Source organism: Bufo bufo, chromosome 6, assembly GCF_905171765.1.
Source record: "Bufo bufo chromosome 6, aBufBuf1.1, whole genome shotgun sequence".
Classification (NCBI taxonomy): domain Eukaryota; kingdom Metazoa; phylum Chordata; class Amphibia; order Anura; family Bufonidae; genus Bufo; species Bufo bufo.
In genome coordinates, this window is record NC_053394.1 from 159047020 (window position 1) to 159066467 (window position 19448).

The 19448-nt window shown below is 41.1% G+C and overlaps 1 protein-coding gene across 1 annotated transcript in view; it reads left to right on the forward strand.

Annotated features, from left to right (window-relative positions):
- The first annotated feature begins 7721 nt into the window (after positions 1-7721).
- Positions 7722-19448, forward strand: part of P2RX3 (purinergic receptor P2X 3) — a 121246-nt gene continuing 109519 nt past the window's right edge. Inside the window, exon 1 of the mRNA XM_040437754.1 lies at positions 7722-7874. Within this exon, the coding sequence (XP_040293688.1) occupies positions 7756-7874 (119 nt within the window). The 5' untranslated portion in view covers positions 7722-7755. The remainder of the gene's footprint in view (positions 7875-19448) is intronic.

Consider the following 19448-nt stretch of genomic DNA (forward strand, 5'->3'; position numbering starts at 1 on the left):
CTTAGGGAAATTCCCTAATGAACAGTCATGTTCAGAAGTGATATAATGTACCGTATTGGATCTCTCTCTCTCTCTTTTCTTAAGTGTGTTCACCTCCGGAATACTGTTTATTACTATCACTGGTGCTTGGTGGGGGTGTGAACCTTTTATCTTCTCAGGTTTTCTGTCCCGGATGGGAGGTCGCTGGTCGCATGGGGTGCCGTCATGGGTATCGAGAAAAACAATTACCGGTAAGCAATGTTGTTTTCTTTGGAGTTGGTGACCCCTTGTGGTTCCATTGCATGGATTCTTGTTTGGTCTCAGGATCATGGTGGTGCACTCATATGTCATCACCTGTAATAATTTCAGACTAGAAGTCTCCTGGATTTTCTCTAAGCATGTCTAAATACTCTTGGCTAAATTTCTGGCAACAACTTTTTTGCTCAGGCATCAACGTTCGTGGCACCCACAGGGAACTGACCTTCATCAAAACATCATGAAGGAAACTGTGCCAACTGAAATGCCTAATTCATAATCTATTATACTGACCTTGACCCGACTGTCATGTACGGGAACCGCCCTGTCACGTGACCCAGTGCAGCTGCCAAGAGTCGATCTATTTCACACACTCAATCTCTCACGCCCCTACACACAGGCCTCAGATTGAACCTAGATCCCACCAGCCTTTCATGCACCCCAACAAGCTGCCACCATCTATGACATTAAAATTAATACACCAATTAATTATGAGCTCATAGAAAAAATCACAGCGCTCGCTCACAAGCAGGCTCACAGTAGCACAGGCCACACTTATAGCAAATACGCGGTAACACAAACTGCACTCATACACTTAAAATGGAGGTTACTGGGCTCATTCAGGGCATAAGGCAAAACCATTAAACGTGCTTTAATGTACTAAAAAGATACAGTACTTAGTTACAAAAATTAAAAGAAATAAGAGACATACAGTCGTGGCCAAAGTTTTGAGAATTACATAAATATTGGAAATTGGAAAAGTTGCTGCTTAAGTTTTTATAATAGCAATTTGCATATACTCCAGAATGTTATGAAGAGTGATCAGATGAATTGCATAGTCCTTCTTTGCCATGAAAATTAACTTAATCCCCAAAAAAACTTTCCACTGCATTTCATTGCTGTCATTAAAGGACCTGCTGAGATCATTTCAGTAATCGTCTTGTTAACTCAGGTGAGAATGTTGACGAGCACAAGGCTGGAGATCATTATGTCAGGCTGATTGGGTTAAAATGGCAGACTTGACATGTTAAAAGGAGGGTGATGCTTGAAATCATTGTTCTTCCATTGTTAACCATGGTGACCTGCAAAGAAACACGTGCAGCCATCATTGCGTTGCATAAAAATGGCTTCACAGGCAAGGATATTGTGGCTACTAATATTGCACCTCAATCAACAATTTATAGGATCATCAAGAACTACAAGGAAAGAGGTTCAATTCTTGTTAAGAAGGCTTTAGGGCATCCAAGAAAGGCCAGCAAGCGCCAGGATCGTCTCCTAAAGAGGATTCAGCTGCGGGATCAGAGTGCCACCAGTGCACAGCTTGCTCAGGAATGGCAGCAGGCAGGTGTGAGCACATCTGCACGCACAGTGAGGCAAAGACTTTTGGAAGATGGCCTGGTGTCAAGAAGAGCAGCAAAGAAGCCACTTCTCTCCAAAAAAAACACATCAGGGACAGATTGATCTTCTGCAGAAAGTTTGGTGAATGGACTGCTGAGGACTGGGGCAAAGTCATATTCTCCGATGAAGCCTCTTTCCGATTGTTTGGGGCATCTGGAAAAAGGCTTGTCCGGAGAAGAAAAGGTGAGCGCTACCATCAGTCCTGTGTCATGCCAACAGTAAAGCATCCTGAGACCATTCATGTGTGGGGTTGCTTCTCATCCAAGGAAGTGGGCTCACTCACAATTTTGCCCAAAAACACAGCCATGAATAAAGAATAGTACCAAAACACCCTCCAACAGCAACTTCTTCCAACAATCCAACAACAGTTTGGTGAAGAACAATGCGTTTTCCAGCACGATGGAGCACCGTGCCATAAGGCAAAAGTGATAACTAAGTGGCTCGGGGACCAAAACGTTGACATTTTGGGTCCATGGCCTGGAAACTCCCCAGATCTTAATCCCATTGAGAACTTGTGGTCAATCCTCAAGAGGCGGGTGGACAAACAAAAACCCACTAATTCTGACAAATTCCAAGAAGTGATTATGAAAGAATGGGTTGCTGGGTTGTAGTGGGTTACTGCAGGAGGAGGTCACATGGAGCAGGTAGGTACTCCATCAGATGTACATGGGTAGAAGGAAACAGACATCCGAGGTGTCCAGACGGCCAGGTACTAGAGTAGCCTCAATAAGAAACTAGCCCTAGTGCCTCCCTACTTGACCTATCCTGGCCCTAGTGACCTAACACGGGGTCCGTGCCCCGCAAGGGGTGGCCCCGTCCGGAACCTGGCCCTGATATGGAAACCCTAGGTAACCCTGTCAAAAGGGTGGCTAGGGGCAGGATGCTATGTATCAAGGCCGGAAGAAATACTGAGTTAAAACAGGTCTCAAGGACCATAATAAGGTAAGCACAAGAGATGCGTGTCTGATATGTCAGCGTGACCCGACGCGTTTCTTAGTATAACATATCTTCAGTGCATATATTTAAATTTAAACCAGAGGCCCCAAAAGTCATCAGGGGACACAGGGCTTAAGGCTCCTGTCAGTCTATATAATGCCACTGTAATAAGTAACCCAGTGAAGCAAACATATGGGGGTATTTATTCAATTGAAGTAACTCCACATAGAAAAAGACTCTTGACAGTGTGAGGCATGTAAATGGTATACCTGAAATAAGAACATAGACAAAAAGCAATGCAAATGAATATCTAAGTCTAGGTACCCATGCTGCCCACAAAGTGGTAGATGTGAGTAAGTACTCACATAACTGCTGGAGTGGTGTCGGCCAATGTCCAGAGTTGGCGGCATGGAGATTCGCCACGTCCGTCCTAGATTGCACGCCTAGCTTGTGTGCATTGGCGCCTCGTTTTTGGGACGGTTTGAGGGACCTAAGTTCACTCCCCCCCTCTTAGCTGCGCCCATCGGGCGGCCTGGTAGGCGTGCCGACGCAGTTGCGTCACAATGAGTGCCTCCCCCTAGGCCTTACCCGATATCGCCTTGTCTTTTGACGCATGCGCCCTGTGGGAACGCCGCACCCCCGTCTGGCCCGATCATGTGACTTGGTCCGGTCACGTGGGGCGACGTCATACTCGGCTCAGGCGCACTGACCGGCGTTTCTCCCCTCTTCTCCATTGAAATACAGCGCGCCAATGCACACAAGCTAGGCGTGCAATCTAGGACGGACGTGGCGAATCTCCATGCCGCCAACTCTGGACATTGGCCGACACCACTCCAGCAGTTATGTGAGTACTTACTCACATCTACCACTTTGTGGGCAGCATGGGTACCTAGACTTAGATATTCATTTGCATTGCTTTTTGTCTATGTTCTTATTTCAGGTATACCATTTACATGCCTCACACTGTCAAGAGTCTTTTTCTATGTGGAGTTACTTCAATTGAATAAATACCCCCATATGTTTGCTTCACTGGGTTACTTATTACAGTGGCATTATATAGACTGACAGGAGCCTTAAGCCCTGTGTCCCCTGATGACTTTTGGGGCCTCTGGTTTAAATTTAAATATATGCACTGAAGATATGTTATACTAAGAAACGCGTCGGGTCGCGCTGACATATCAGACACGCATCTCTTGTGCTTACCTTATTATGGTCCTTGAGACCTGTTTTAACTCAGTATTTCTTCCGGCCTTGATACATAGCATCCTGCCCCTAGCCACCCTTTTGACAGGGTTACCTAGGGTTTCCATATCAGGGCCAGGTTCCGGACGGGGCCACCCCTTGCGGGGCACGGACCCCGTGTTAGGTCACTAGGGCCAGGATAGGTCAAGTAGGGAGGCACTAGGGCTAGTTTCTTATTGAGGCTACTCTAGTACCTGGCCGTCTGGACACCTCGGATGTCTGTTTCCTTCTACCCATGTACATCTGATGGAGTACCTACCTGCTCCATGTGACCTCCTCCTGCAGTAACCCACTACATGCGGTTATCCAAGTGAGGCCTCCTTAAGATCTGGTAAGACCTTTCCATTTCTTAATTACCTGACTTCCTACCGTCTAACCTCTAGACACTAGGAATCACATGCGTCCTCCATCTTGGGCCCTCGTGTCGTTATCACAGGCCTAGGGAGGACGGCACCTGGATGTGTCCGTAACTATACACACGTGGCACTTCTCTCCAGGGGCCTTGTCTGTCTTTTGTGTTTTTTTGTTTGTAAGGGGTCTTTTACTCCCTCCTGGGAGAACAGACATATTAAAAGTTATATTTTAAATTGTTACTGCTCCCCTTCGTTACATATACCTGAAAAAGAAGGGCCAACACTGCAAATACTGACTCTTTGGATAAATGTCATGTAATTGTCGATAAAAGCCTTTGAAACGTATGAAGTGCATGTAATTATATTTCACTACATCACAGAAACAACTGAAACAAAGATCTAAAAGCAGTTTAGCAGCAAGCTTTGTGAAAACTAATATTTGTGTCATTCTCAAAACTTTTGGCCACGACTGTACATAAACGTGCACAAAACAGTTATAAAAAAAAAGGATAAAAACAGAAAGGTTTTTACTTCTTAACAAATAGAGTCCATTCTGGTTCCAGGGACAGGAGGACGTGGAACACAACCCAATGTTGATTGTATCCCCAAATTGTGTCAATGAAAGGTTCTAAATCCCACATTTTTATTCCCCTTCGGCAGAGTGGGAAGCTGAGAGGAGTCTAGCTCCCATCCTTGGTCCAGCCTTCTGGGAAGGCCTTCACTATGGGTGCGTGCTCCACCTCTATCCCTCGGCTGATATATTAATATAACATGTCTTCCCGTTCACAATAATGGATATTTGGGTCCCGACATATTTTAATAACGCATATTTCATTAGGCCAATCGTTCTGATACCAAATATATGGGTGTAGGGGTACCAGAATAAGAGTTTCTCATTACGCAGGAATGCTGGCTGTCAGGTGTGGGGGGGATATGTATGCCCACATTATACGGAATGCAATTATTACAATAATTAGTAGGTGAGTTGTACCAGAGATTAGTTATAGCTTATAAAATATATCTTCATCTTCTGGTAGTCTATCTGACAGGCACCTAGATGTCTGCTGTGCACTAGTGCCAATACATCTGACGTGTCAGGCATTACTATGAGGCTCTAGTATGCGATCCAGAAAACCTCGTTACCACTACTTTTGTTAGCAGGAGGATGCTAATTTGAGTGATACTAGCTCCTACCAGTCCAGACTGAATGGAATCATACAGACAATCTTACAGAGTGGCATGAAAATATATAGAATAACATGACACAGATATAAAAACATACACAGATAATAAAAGTTATGAGAAAGGTTATCCATTTCTCACACTGCTGATCTTCCAAAATCATGGCCTCCACTTTATGGCACATCTTCACTTGATTCCCTACCCCATTTAAACTGCTTGGCCTATACTTTACTTGGTAGTAGAAATTTGCATCATCACCATATAGAGCAATCATCCGTTCATGGAATTCTTTAGGCTTCTTTTCTTCCTTTGTAAGGAATTTGATCACAGAACAAAGCTCCAAATCCTTCACTTTCTTTGTTAAACACACACTGTACTGCACTTGCCATCCTGTCACTTCCAGTGGTTTCATCAGACTGAACTGGTACTATGTGTGTTGCATGTCCAGACATGTCTCAACCTGCAGAGACAATCTCAGCCCTCTAACACTGACAGAACATGCTGGGGTAGATAACTTATTGAACACCCCTCGTGTTTTGTGAGTGACGGCATGACAAATGGGCCATATTGCTGGATTAACTTGCGTTTGAGTTGAGCCACTGGCTGGGATTCCTCCGCTTATCCTTTCACACAATACACCACCCCTGCACTCCTGTGGTTTCTGATCACCATTATCTGATTTCGTAGAGGTACTTTAATCTTTTATAAGGGTGCTATTTATTAAGAGTCCTTTGGGAATTAAATTCTCTTTCTTTCATTTAGATAAAAAAAAATATTGCTGTCTGGTTGTGTGTTTTCTTCAGAAATGTCTAGTTCTATAGAAATGCAGTATTTTCTGGTATCTTCCATTTTGTTAAAGTAAAAAATATATTTGTACCGTGTTAGCCAGTAAATAGACATAAAAAAAAAACTGATTCCTTAGTGGTTGATACCTTTTAATGGCTAAGGCTACTTTCACACTAGCGTTTTTGCTGGATCCGGCAGATAACGGAACGGAATGCATTTTGGAGCATTCCGTTCTGTTCAGTTACGTTTTGACCCCATTCATTGTCAAGCTTTTTTTTCCCGGTATTGAGACTCTATGACGTATCTCAATACCGGAAAACATTAACGCTAGTGTGAAAGTAGTCTAACTGAAAAGATGATGACAAGATTGCAAGCTTTTGAATTTACTCAGCTCTCTGCCACAGGTATGTTTTAACATTGTATCTGAAGATTCACGTATCCATGATCTGCTGTAGATTTCTGGCTTCATTTGTGCCAGAAAACTGGAGTAAATGAAGATAAATTTCCCACCCTTGCCACACCCCCTTTCAGAAATGTGGCGAGGACAGCATAAAAACAGTACTTGTAACTTTTTTCTGAAGTTGCATTTAAAAATCTTCATTAATTCACATAAATTACTGCACGAAAATATGAAGCCTAACTCTGCTTCATGTCTCATTTTGATACAGTAATTTATGCAAATAAATAAAGTGACACATGATAGAAGTGAGACGAAGTAAGTCTCACAATATTTCCTCAGACTTCGGAAAGACCTCCGCGGAGGCTATACATTTTACAGTAGGACAGAGCCAATATTCTTAACGTAGTTTTTAAAACAATCGGGTTGGGATACATCAATCCGAAACTGATTTTCTCAACCCTAACTAAAAGGTATCAACCACTAAGGAATCTCATTTTTAGTTTCTGAATTGAAGATATTGTAGTGCAGCAAAATTGTCTGAACTTTCTCCAAAAGTGTTGAGATAATCGACTTGGCACCATTACAACATGAAGTGTGGATGGGAGAACCCCTGCATTAGAAGGCTTTGTTGCTTGTGTTATTTTTGCCTTGTGTTGATGTTTCCTTTCTGTTTGTTAAGTGTATTATCTTTCCAGAAGTATCTTAGACGAAGGGAGAGGTCTTTTTCTTGATGTTATTATATTTCTTCTGACTTCATCTACAGTAATTGAGTTTTGCAAATTGAAACATTTTAATGGTCCATTGAGGATTTCAAGAAGAAACCCTTTTACATTGGCTTGAGAAATGAGGCCATATCACTTAAAGATCAGATAAGAGCCATATGGAGAAACATTTACGGCAAGCAAGCATACCAGCATCGTCACTTATATGGGATGTCAGAGAAGGCATTCCTGGTCGAAAAAATACTTGAGATTACAAAGGAGGATAGTTTTATAATCCTACTATCTGAGGTTGGATATAATCATTAAAGCTAAAAGGATCTTTGGGGGTTAAAGTTTTAATAATTTATGAGGGATTGCTTGGAGAGTTATCTTCTGCATTTAGTAAAAGTGCTAAAGAACCAAACACTCATCTTGGCAGAAAACAGCAAAGGCTGGAGGAAGAAGACCTGTCAGAAATTAGTTTTGTGCCAAAAAGACCTCAACTTGAGGATTTTCTAAAAACATGGGCTATTTCACTGACTTCTTTACCTATGAAACAACCAAGTCCGTGGTGGTTAAAAGCTGGACAATAGGAGTCATCAATAGGGCAGTACAGCTTCTCATTATAACCTATTTTGTGTGGTGAGTAGATCTGGTCATTCTTTTTTTGTACGTTACTGGAGAAATGGAAAAAGTTGTCTTTGGTATTCTAAGATTTGGGACAATAGATTTTAATGTATTATCAATTTTATGTCTGTCTCTCTGACTTTTTCTTTAAGCCAGGACATAAGTTAATTTATATTTTGCACATGCAGATGTTTGAATTTCTAAGTTTTTGTTGTAACGAAAAAACAGGGAGCAATAATGCTAAGGATAGTGGAAAACTTGGTTTTGCAGACGTAATTTAACAAAGTATTGTAGTTCTTCAGGGGTTATATCCGTAGGACTTTGGCAATAAATACAACATTTTTACAGAACACTATGAATATATAAGGCCTCAGAGCTGTGTGATGGGACAGATAGTATTTACAATGGTACAGTGGCTCCACTTTCAACTTGATGGAAAAAAGGACTAATCTAAGTCTTACTGTGTTTCAGACATAAGAAGCTTTCTATAAGCATATCCCTATAAAGTCTGTATAGTCTAGAGCACTTAAAGGTCAACCCAATGTCCCTCAATGCCCCTGTTGTGTCCTTTTCTATCTATATGTTTCCTTTTCATCAGAGGAGATCTGAGAATTAGAAAAAGTAATCACGATGGTGCAGATAAAACAGACTAACAGTGGCTAAGGGAACTGTGTGAGGTGCTCCTCATGGTTTAGTAAGGGGAAAGCAGGGACATTCAAGGGACAGGTTCCTGTTGGGTTCACCATTTTTCAGGCAAGTGCTCTAAACCACCATATGGACTTTATAGGAATATGTTCAAGGGATGTGTAGGAAAAGCTTATGTCTGAAACATGGTAGTGCTTATATTATTACCAGTTTTTATACAGAAGGCATTGGAGCCACTGTACCTTTGTCAATACTATAAGTAAGTGATATATGAACTATTTTAATTGACAAAATAATAAGTGGAAATAAAATAGGCTTAGTGAGCTCTTATATACCTTCACCTGAATATTTATGGACTTTGCACACTGAGTGTCTTAGGCACTACGGACCTGTAAGCAGTCTGCGTGCAGCTATATGGTGCTCTGTACATTATTATGGTGACATACTCCCTTAGAAGCAGAGAATGCCTTTTCCACGTGGTGCTATACATAGCATGTCACTTTTTTTATTTAATATTTACATTAATCAGAAAGAAAAATCCTGTAATAAATAGCATTACAGAGGTGTAGGGATCCCAAAGTTGGTCTATGGGTACTGTATTATGGTGCTGTATATCTGTGAGGTTTTACTGAACCTCAATATGGTCATAGATATATGTAATAACTACTTAGTTGTATTTATAGCATGCTTGAATGGTTAATATGAAAAAGAGGAAATCCTTTGCAGTTAAAGCTGAGTAAATTGAATTGCTGTCATTCCATCAGTCCAATGGGATTGGCTCAACAAAAAGTCATTGTGAAAGCAAAGATGAGATTTCAGGTAGACATGCTCTATGTAACTCGATGGTTGTACAAAACAAAGGGTGATTGCGTATGACCTGACATCTAACTGGGGTTTTCTAATTAGGTTTCCACATTCTAGTGTCAGGCTGATAGTGTATATATTTGAAGGTGAATAGTCCAAGGAGATCCCGAGAATACAGCCTTGAGGGCTAATGCACATGAACGTATTTTCTTTCCATGTCCGTTCCGTTTTTTTCGTGGACCGTATGTGGAACCATTCATTTCAATGGGTCGGCAAAAAAAATGAAAGTTACTCCGTGTGCATAACGTTTCCATGTGTCCGGATTTCCATTCCACAAAGAAATAGAACATCTCCTATTATTGTCCGTATTACGGACAAGGATAGTACTGTTCTATTAGGGGCCAGCTGTTCCGTTCCACAAAATACGGAATGCACACAGACATCATCTGACAGCTATCTCCTATGCACACATACACACAATACTATCAATCACTAATAACCCCTCCCTCCTGTACCAATGATGTTCACAGAAGGCAGAAATGTATAAATTACAGGTTTTACTGAATCTTTTCTCACAAACCTATACATCAATCTGCTCAGCTTCTCCTACTGTATACCAAGATGCTTTCAGATTGCATTACATTTTGTGATGACAGGTCCTCTTTAAGCAAGTTGAAGATGAAATGATCTCCAAAAGGCATACATTTGAAGATAATACATTTGCTTTGTATTTTAGCAAAAACATTTTTTTTAAATTTTCATCTTTTACATTTTCAAAATAACAAAAAAGGAAAAGGGCTTGAAGCAAAAGTTTGGGCATCCTGCATGGTTAGTACCCAGTAGCACCACCTGGCAAGTATCACAGCTTGTAAACGCTTTTTGTAGCCAGCTAAGAGTCTTTAAATTCTTGTTTGAGGCGTTTTCATCCATTCTTCTTTACAAGAGTCTTCCAGTTCTGTGAGATTTTATCTTGCATGCACTGCTCTTTTGAGGTTAATCCACAGATTTTCAATGATGTTCAGATCAGGGGACTGTGAGGGCCATGGTAAAACCTTCAGCTTGCACCTTTTGAGGTAGTCTATTGCGGATTTTGAGGTGTGTTTAGGATCATTATTAGGGTTGAGCGAACCCGAACTGTAAAGCGTTTAACTAGTGTGCCCTTAGAAGCCATCACAGCCATGCCTACTAATGGCATGGTTGTGATTGGCTAAGTGCAGCATGTGACCCAGCCTCTATATAAGCTGGAGTCACGTAGCGCCGCACGTCACTCTGCTCTTACTAGTTGTAGGTATAGGATGCTGCTGCTGTGAGGGAGAGATTAGGAAAGACTCTGATATCTGCACTTGGTGTGAAGTCAGCGATCTACAGCGTTTTTTGTTTTGGGGGTGCAATGCAACATTTTTGTACCCTGCCCTGAGCCCAGTGAGACAGAAAAAAAAGTTTTAATCCGTCTGTTAGTTAGGTGGGTGTCGGCGGCTATTTTGTGCAACAGCAGTGCACCAGCACTGCATATGTGCCAGGGACAATCATTTAATCCTGTTCTTGAAGTTCAGTGGCCGACATATACCCATTTTTAAAGTGCACCTGCACTGCACATGTGCCAGGGGAAGGGAAAATAATACCGTCTGTGAGTTCAGGGACCCAGGGGGTGACATATCCTCATTTTTTTCTGCAAAGTACCCCTGTGCTGCATTTATGAGAGTGAAATATAATCAGTTAAATCCATCTGTTCCATTGTGGGGTGACATATTAAATTTTTTGGTTGTAAAGTACCTCTGAGGCCTGCACTGCATATGTGACAGGCAGGCACATAAATTCAGCAAATCCATCTATTCTGTTCTTTTTGTCCTGTGCTGCATTTCTGACAGTCCAATAAAACCGCCAAATACTGCAGTTACATTTTTTTGCTGAAAAATTCAAATTTTTTTTTGCTATAAAGTACATTTGCGGCGTACGCTGTGTTCCTGTCAGTCAAATAAAACCATTAAATACTGCTGTTGCATTTTTGGGTGTAAAGTATCTCTGAGGTCTGCACATGTGACAGGCAGGCACATAAATTCAGCAAATCCATCTGTTTGCGTGTGGGGTGACATTTCCACGGATATCAGGCCAGTCATTCACAAGTGGCTCGGATGGAGGGTTCCTGCACCAACATAGGCCAGGTACACAATTGTACAGCCAGGGCACATGTGCAATACACCATTTTTACACCCCTGACACAGAAAGATAATTTATCTGTATGTTCAATCTGTGGCTGACCTTCCTACAGCAATTTCTTTGTGGGCGAAATGCAACATGTAAAATAAATATTAATAATTTAATACTTAATCTGTCTGTTAGTTCGGTGGGCGGCAATTTTTTTTTTTCGTGAAGTACACCTGCACCTGCATCTGCATATGTGCCAGCGACAATAATATAGTTAATCTGTCTCTGAGTTCAGGGGTTGACATATTTGCATATTTGGCTGTGATATACCCCTGCTCTACATAGCGGAAATAAATTTCACAAATTAGACTGTTACATTGTTGGATGACATTCACCAATTTTTGGCTGTAATATACCCCTGCGCTATATAGCGGACAGGGAAATAAATTTCACTAATTCGTCTGTTACATTGTTGGGTGACATTCACCAATTACTGGCTGTGATATACCCCTGCTCTACATAGCGGAAAGGGAAATAAATTTCACTAATTCATCTGTTACATTGTTGGGCGACATTCACCAATTTTTGGCTGTGATATACCCTGCTCTACATAGCGGACAGGGAAATAAATTTCACAAATGCGTCTGTTACATTGTTGGGTGACAAATTCTCATCTTTTGCGCTAGAAAGTACATTTGCGGCCTACGCTGCATTTATGACAGTCCAATAAAACCATTAAATACTGATGTTACATTGTTGGTTGAAGAAATAACACTTTTTGTGCTAGATACTACATTTGCAGCCTGCGCTGCATTTCTGGCAGTCAAATAAAACCAGTAAATACTGCTGTTACATTGCTGTTTGACAAATTCACATTTTTTTTGACAGTGAAGTATTTGTATTAACTTCAACTGTCACACTGTTGTGTGACCTCAAGAAATTTTTTCTCTTTATGACACCGGCACTGCCTTACTTTCAGTGAACTTAATTGTTGACTATTGGCGGTTACATTGTCGCCTGACATAAACCATCTGTTAGTTTTGTGGGTAAACGCAAAGAATGAGGAGAGCGTCAAATAAGGGATGTGGCCCTGACCGTGGTGCTGCTGGTGTTGGTGGAGCTACTGTTGCAGGTAGAATACGTGGTCGATCTGTGCAAGCTACATGCCCAAGTGAAACACCTTCCTCAGGTGTGAGTAGGCGACAGAACCTTCAGCAATATTCATTTTCACGATATTTCGTGAATTTTTCGCATAATATTTGCAATAAATTCACAAATTCTCGAATTCGTGATCTCCAGTCATTATTTTCCTATAATTCCTATCACACTACCTAACACCATGCACTGGAACCTATCAGCTACACTATATCACTATCTAACCTACACTGACTATCTCCCACTATCTGTATTATATATATGAGCTAATTAACTATCTAATGTAATTGGATAAGGAATAGGATCCAGATGAAAGCACAGAGCGCAGTAATGACACTGCTCTCTCTCTCTCTCTCTCTCTCTCTCTCAGAGCTGCGAAAAACTGCATAAAATGGCTGCTGGGGGGGGGGGGTTCTTATATAGTAAAGGGATAGGCAACTTTCCTATTGGTTGCTAGGGATGTTGCTAAGCTCTGACAAAGACATTGCAGCCTTCTCATTTGCCCACAAGCAAGAAGGGAGGTTACTGATGAAAAAAAAATCTAAAATATTTGCGATTACAAATATATAGCACTATATTCTACATTTTTTGAGAATTCTTGAAGTGCCGATATTCGCGCTAAAAATTTGTGATTAGAATATTCGCGATCAACACTACATGTGATTAAAATTGTGAAATATTGAACTTAAATTCCCAAATATATTTTCCCATCCCTCTAATTGGATACTTGGACAATCAACTCCCCAAGCCCTTTGTCCTGGTGATTGTATTTTAGTAAATATATTCCAAAAACAACGGTTCACAGAACGCGTTTCGGCTTGTCCAGCCTTCCTCAACGGTATACCATTAAGAACAAGTACGTCTGCTGGGATTATCTTCTATGAATCGTATGGGGATTGCTCCTTTCCCGTGCCGACATTGATACAAAGGGCGTGACTCGTGAGCTGTCTGATTTGGAATTTTGCTATAACCATATTCTGACCCCTATATCTTTTTTGTAGTTATGTGTATGGGGCTGTGTGAGGGCTAATTTTTTGTGGGACGATCTGTTCTTTTCAGTGATACCAATTTGAAGTGTGCGCGACTTTTTCATCACTTTTTATAAAAAAATTATTGGGTAGTTGAAGTGACAAAAAATGGCAAATTGACAGTTTTTATTTTTTCCCCGTTACGCCATTTGCCGTATGCCATTAATATTGTTATATTTTAATAGTATGGGCATTTTTGCATGTGGCGATGCCTATGATGTTTATTTTTTTATGGGTAAAGTATTTTTATTTTAAGGAAAGGTGAGTGATTTGAACTTTTATGTTTTTTTACTTTTTTTATATTTGGAATAACTTTTTTTTTTTTTTTTTACTTTTTTTAAGTCACCTTGGGTGACAATAACTGGCAATCATTAGATTGCCCATTGTGTTTATTGATGGCTATATAGCCATCATTGAAGACTTCATTTGCACTATATCAATACAATGCTGCCACCTAGTGGCCTGTATTGTTATATTCATCTAATTGGCTCTGAAGCCTGCTTGAGGCTTCAGCCTATTAGCGCAATGTAACAGGTTCCCTGATCTTAGTCGGGGAATGCAGTTACTGGACCGGAAGTGCGCGACTTGCGCTTCCTGACTGATGAGATGTCATGGTCACATTTGCTGATCGCAACTGAAAATATCTAAACCACGACAAGTTATCCAAAGTCTCCCTTTGTGCTAACTCCGAAAACGACCGTATCTCTCTATTCTTCACCACCTGTGTAACATATAGGATGCTATTTTTTTGCCAAAATTGATCGACAGCTATTCCATCTAAAGCATGTAGATGGAGATTATACCAAATAGGAGTACATTGAAGCGATCCTTTTATCCCCAGCCATGATCTAATAGTGTCCCAAGACTTAGATAACAACTTTTTACCCTCTCTATACTCCTGTTTTACATTAATCAATTGCCCAGACTCTAGTAAAGTAAATATATTGTTATACAAGGATCTCCTCACCAGAGTCGTACACAATGCACTTTTCTCCCATTCACGATATAACCATAACTGCCCAACTATAAAATAGCCCTTAAAGTAGGGAAGATTCAATCCCCCCTGCTCCAGCGGCTTATATAAATATTACAATTTAAGCCTTACCCGCTTTCTTCCCCACAAGTCACTAATAATTCTCTCCAAAAGTTTAAATCCTGTTTTCAACTTCAGCTTGGTGTTATGTTTTCTTCCAGAATTTGCTAGAATCTCATTGAATCAATTCTTCCCTCTACCTGTGAAATGTTCACCGTTCCATTGGCTGCAACACAACCCCAAAGCATGATTGATCTACCCCCATGCCTAATGGTTGGAGCGGTGTTCTTTTCTTGAAATTCTGTGTTCCTTTTTCTCCAAACATACCTTTCCTCATTGTGGCCAAAGTGTTCTATTTTAACCTCATAGGTTGACAGGACTTGTTTCCAAAATGCATCACGCTTGTTCAAACGTTCTTTTGCAAACTTCTGATGCTGAATTCTGTGGTGAGGATGCAGGAGATGTTTTCTTCTGATGACTCTTCCATGTAGGCGATATTTGTGCAGGTGTCGATGAACAGTAGAACCATGTACTACAACTCCAGATTCTGCTGAATCTTCCTGAATGCCTTTTACAGTCAAGAGAAGGTTCTGATTTGCCTTTCTATCAATCAAACACTGACGTTTTTCTTAGTCTTACATACCTTGTCTTGACCTTCACTGTTTTCGTTAACTGCCATTTCTTAGGCTACTTTCACATCTGCGCTTTTCCTTTCTGGTATTGAGATCCGTCATAGGATCTCAATACTGGAGGAAAAAGCTTCAGTTTTTTCAAAGCTTCCATTTTGTCCCCATTCAATGTCAATGGGGACAAAACTGACCTGAACAGAATGCACCATAAGGCATTCCATTCCGTTTGGTTGTGTTCCTATGTTGAACAGAAAAACACTGCAAGCAGCGTTTTTGAGTGCGTCATGGGATGCGGAGCAAGATGGATCTGGCATGAAACACACTGTAAGTCAATGGTGCCGGATCTGTTTACTCAGACACAAAAGAAAACAGATCCAGCACCCCTTGACTTGGCTATTTTAGAGATAATACAACCGTATCCGTTCATAAAGGATGCAGCCGGTTGTGTTATCCTAACGGAAGCGTTTTTGCTGATCCATAACAGATACAACAAAAATGCAGATCTGAAAATAGCCTTCATTACATTTCAAACTGAGGAAATGACAACCTGAAACTACCTGAAAAAGCACAAGCTGAAGTTTTTACCATGGCCTTCACAATCCCCTGATCTGAACATCATTGAAAATCTGTTGATAGACCTCAAACGACAACCCAGGAATCTCACATAACTGGAAGACTTCTGCAAAAAAGAATGGATAAAAATCCATCAAACAAGAATTGTCTACAAAAAGTCTACAATAAAATACTTGCTAAAGGTGGTGCTACTAAATACTAACAATGCCGGGTGCCCAAATTTTTCGTTTGAGGCCTTTTCCTTTTTTGTTATTTTGAAAATGTAAAAGATGAAAATAAAAAATATGTTTTTGCTTAAAATACAAAGGGAATGTGTCATCTTTAACTTTATACCTTTAGGAGATCATTTCATCTTAAACTTGCTAAACTGTTCACAGTAACTGTGACTAGGGGTGCTCAAACGTTTGCATGCTACTGTACATCTAATGATGTCTCCTCTGATTTTCTCTCTCCTTATCTTCTCCATTTGAACCAATCTACCATTATGACTTCTTTCAGTCATGCCTCATTTTTGCAGAGTTTGCCACACAGACATCTTAGTTTCCTACATTTACATCATCCTCCCCACCTTCTCAATACCCCATCTGCTACCCCCAATACTGTGCCCACTGTACTCCCAATACTATACTGCAGAAATAGTTCCCCTGAAAATAAATGTGCCCAGCAAATAGTGCCCTTGACAGTAATAGTGTTGTAAACAGTGTCCCCAAAAATTATTGTGCTAAGCTAATAATTTGCCAGGGTGCCCCCCCCATAGTAATAGTGCCCCCAAAAGTCCTACTAATAGTAATTATTCTCTCAGAATTTAGTAGTATTAGTGCCCCTATAGTGCCCCTATAGCAATAATGTCTCCCACTTTGTCCAAGATATAATAATGCCCCCATAGTGCCCATACTAGTAATCATGTTCCCTAGTAGTACTAAAGTTCACCATTATGCCCCCAGTAGTAATTATTCACCCTATAGTTTACCCAGTAGAAGTAGAGCCCACCATATTCCCCAGTAGTACTAAAGCCCCCATAGTGCCCCCAGTTGTAAATATTCCCCTTTATAGTGCCCCCAGTAGTATTAATGCCCCCTATATTGACCCACTAGTAATAAAGCCGATCACAGTCCCCCGAGTAGTATTAAAGTCCCCACATTGTGCTCCAGTAGTAAATATGCCCCCCTGTAGTGCCTCCAGTAATACTTATGTCCCCTATAGTGCCCTACTAGTAATAAAGCCAAAAACAGTCCCCCAAGTAGTATTAAAGTCCACACTTTGCTCTTCAGTAGTAAATATGCCCCCTTGTAGTACCCGAGTAGTACTAAAGCCCACCATGGTGCACCAGTAGTAATTAAACCTACCATAATGCACCAGTAGTAATAAAGCCCCCACAGTGTAAATATGCCCCATTATAATGCCTACCATAGGGGCCCTAGTAGTAATAAAGTCTCCATAGTATGCCCCAAAAGTACTAATACCCCCCTTTAGTGCCCACTGTTAAAAAGGCCACCAAACTCTCTTCTAGTTGAAAAAATGCCACCTGATGCACACAGTAGTATTAATACTCCTTTTCGTGCCTCCAGTAGTAGTAAAGCCCACATAATGTAATAACAATGTCCCTTTATAGTGCCACCTGTAGTACTAATGTACCCTTAGTGCTCCCAAGTTATAATAATGATTGCCCTCTATGATGCCACAATAGTGCCGCCCCAGTAGTGCGGCCCCAGTTCTAATAATAACACCGCCCACACTACCCCAATAGTGCAACCCCAGTTTAATAATGATCCCCCATAGTGCACCAATAGTACTACCCCAGTTAAAATAATGATGCCCCCCACACTGCCCCAATAGTGCAGCCTAAGTTATAACAATGACCCCCCTATAGTACCCCAGAAGTGCTGCTACAGTTATTTTAATGCTCTTGACAGTGCCCCAGTTATAATAATGTCCCCCAGTTATAAAAATCCTAATAGTGCTGCTGACAAATGAAAATACAAATACTTACTTCCATGCCGCTGTCAGCAATGCGGTGCAAGACAAAATGTCCTGTGCTGCTTGCAGCAAGGCTCAGGGGGCTTGATGATTATGACGTCATTGCGTTGACTGTGCCAGTCTCTGGCAGACTACAGGCACTAGGCAAGGTATTCAAGTGTATACCTACAGACCCTAGTAACCTGCAATGAAACACTGCTGGCTGCTAGGGCAGCACCATGTGCCCTCCCACCCTGCAGCACGTACCTCTTGCCGTACATGTACTGCATGTATGATGAGAGACACAGTCCACAGAAGGAAAACATGTCTCATTCATTGTGCCAGCAAGTTTTATAGAATTAGGTCAGTTAGTCATTAGGTATTTTCTTTATTATTCTGTCCAATAGACATGAGAGGATCGTGACTAGGGATGAGCGAATCGACTTTGGATGAAAAATCCAAAGTCAATTTGCATAAAACTTTGTTAGAATACTGTACTGAGCGAGCACTCCGTACAGTATTAGAATGTATTGGCTCTGATGAGGCGAAGTTATTACTTTGCGAAGACTTCGGGTAATAACTTCAGAAATTCATGTCTACTGTAAAAAACCTTTTTACTAAACTCGGTTTCGGTTCCAAGTGGTATAAGGGGGGGGATGCATATCTTATTTGTACCTGATGAAGAATCTTTTTCAAGCAATCATCTGATATTTTATTGAAAACTATAGCGGCAGCGGCAGGATCTATTGCCTTTTTGTCCTCCTCACTGTGTTTGGGCACACTGTGCAGGCACCAAGGCTTGCAGCTCTCCAGCTACAGTATGTAGTCTACCCTGCATTTTGTAGATCTCTAGTACAAGAATGCAAGATGAGCACATACACCTATCTGTTCCATATATTTGTGATATTACTACACTCAAATGAACACCCTTGTGTTATGTCTACCCTTTTTCCTGCGGACTGGGCATTTCAGAGTAGTGATGGATGAACATCGGCCGGGACGGTTCGCAAACGCGATCGCGCAAACGCGATCAAATGTTCGCGTACCGCAAGTTCGAGGCGGCCCTATTCATTTTAATGATAGAGATAAATCAGTCAGCACTCGCTTTGATGCACGCCGCGCGGGATCAGGACCAGTTCCACATGCAATGAAGTAAAGGATCCCAGCAGACGTGACTTGATGCTCATAGGAAATTTATTGCAGGGTAACAATATGTTTCATATTCTAGGACGCGTTTCGGTTAAGATAGCCTTTTTCAACAGGTAAGTATCCATTACAAAGCACCGGTTTATATACACCAATAATGCATGAGGATAGGGAACCTCCCCATGACATCAGACACCGGAAGGGGTGGTACATACAAAGTAGCAAAAAAAAGGGTAACAAAAAATAGTAACCATATAGCAGCATAAGGAATGTATCAAGACACATATATTATATATTATAGATACCATCACAGCTGAGAAATCCTTCATTGGGTAGTTGATGTCTAAAAGATAATAATGATGTATGTTAGATATCCAGAATTAACAGGAATTATGCATTAGTTAACAAGAATCTTAAATATGCATAATTTCATAGTCCCTATTGAGACCTCTTGGGTGAAGGGTATCCAGGGTGT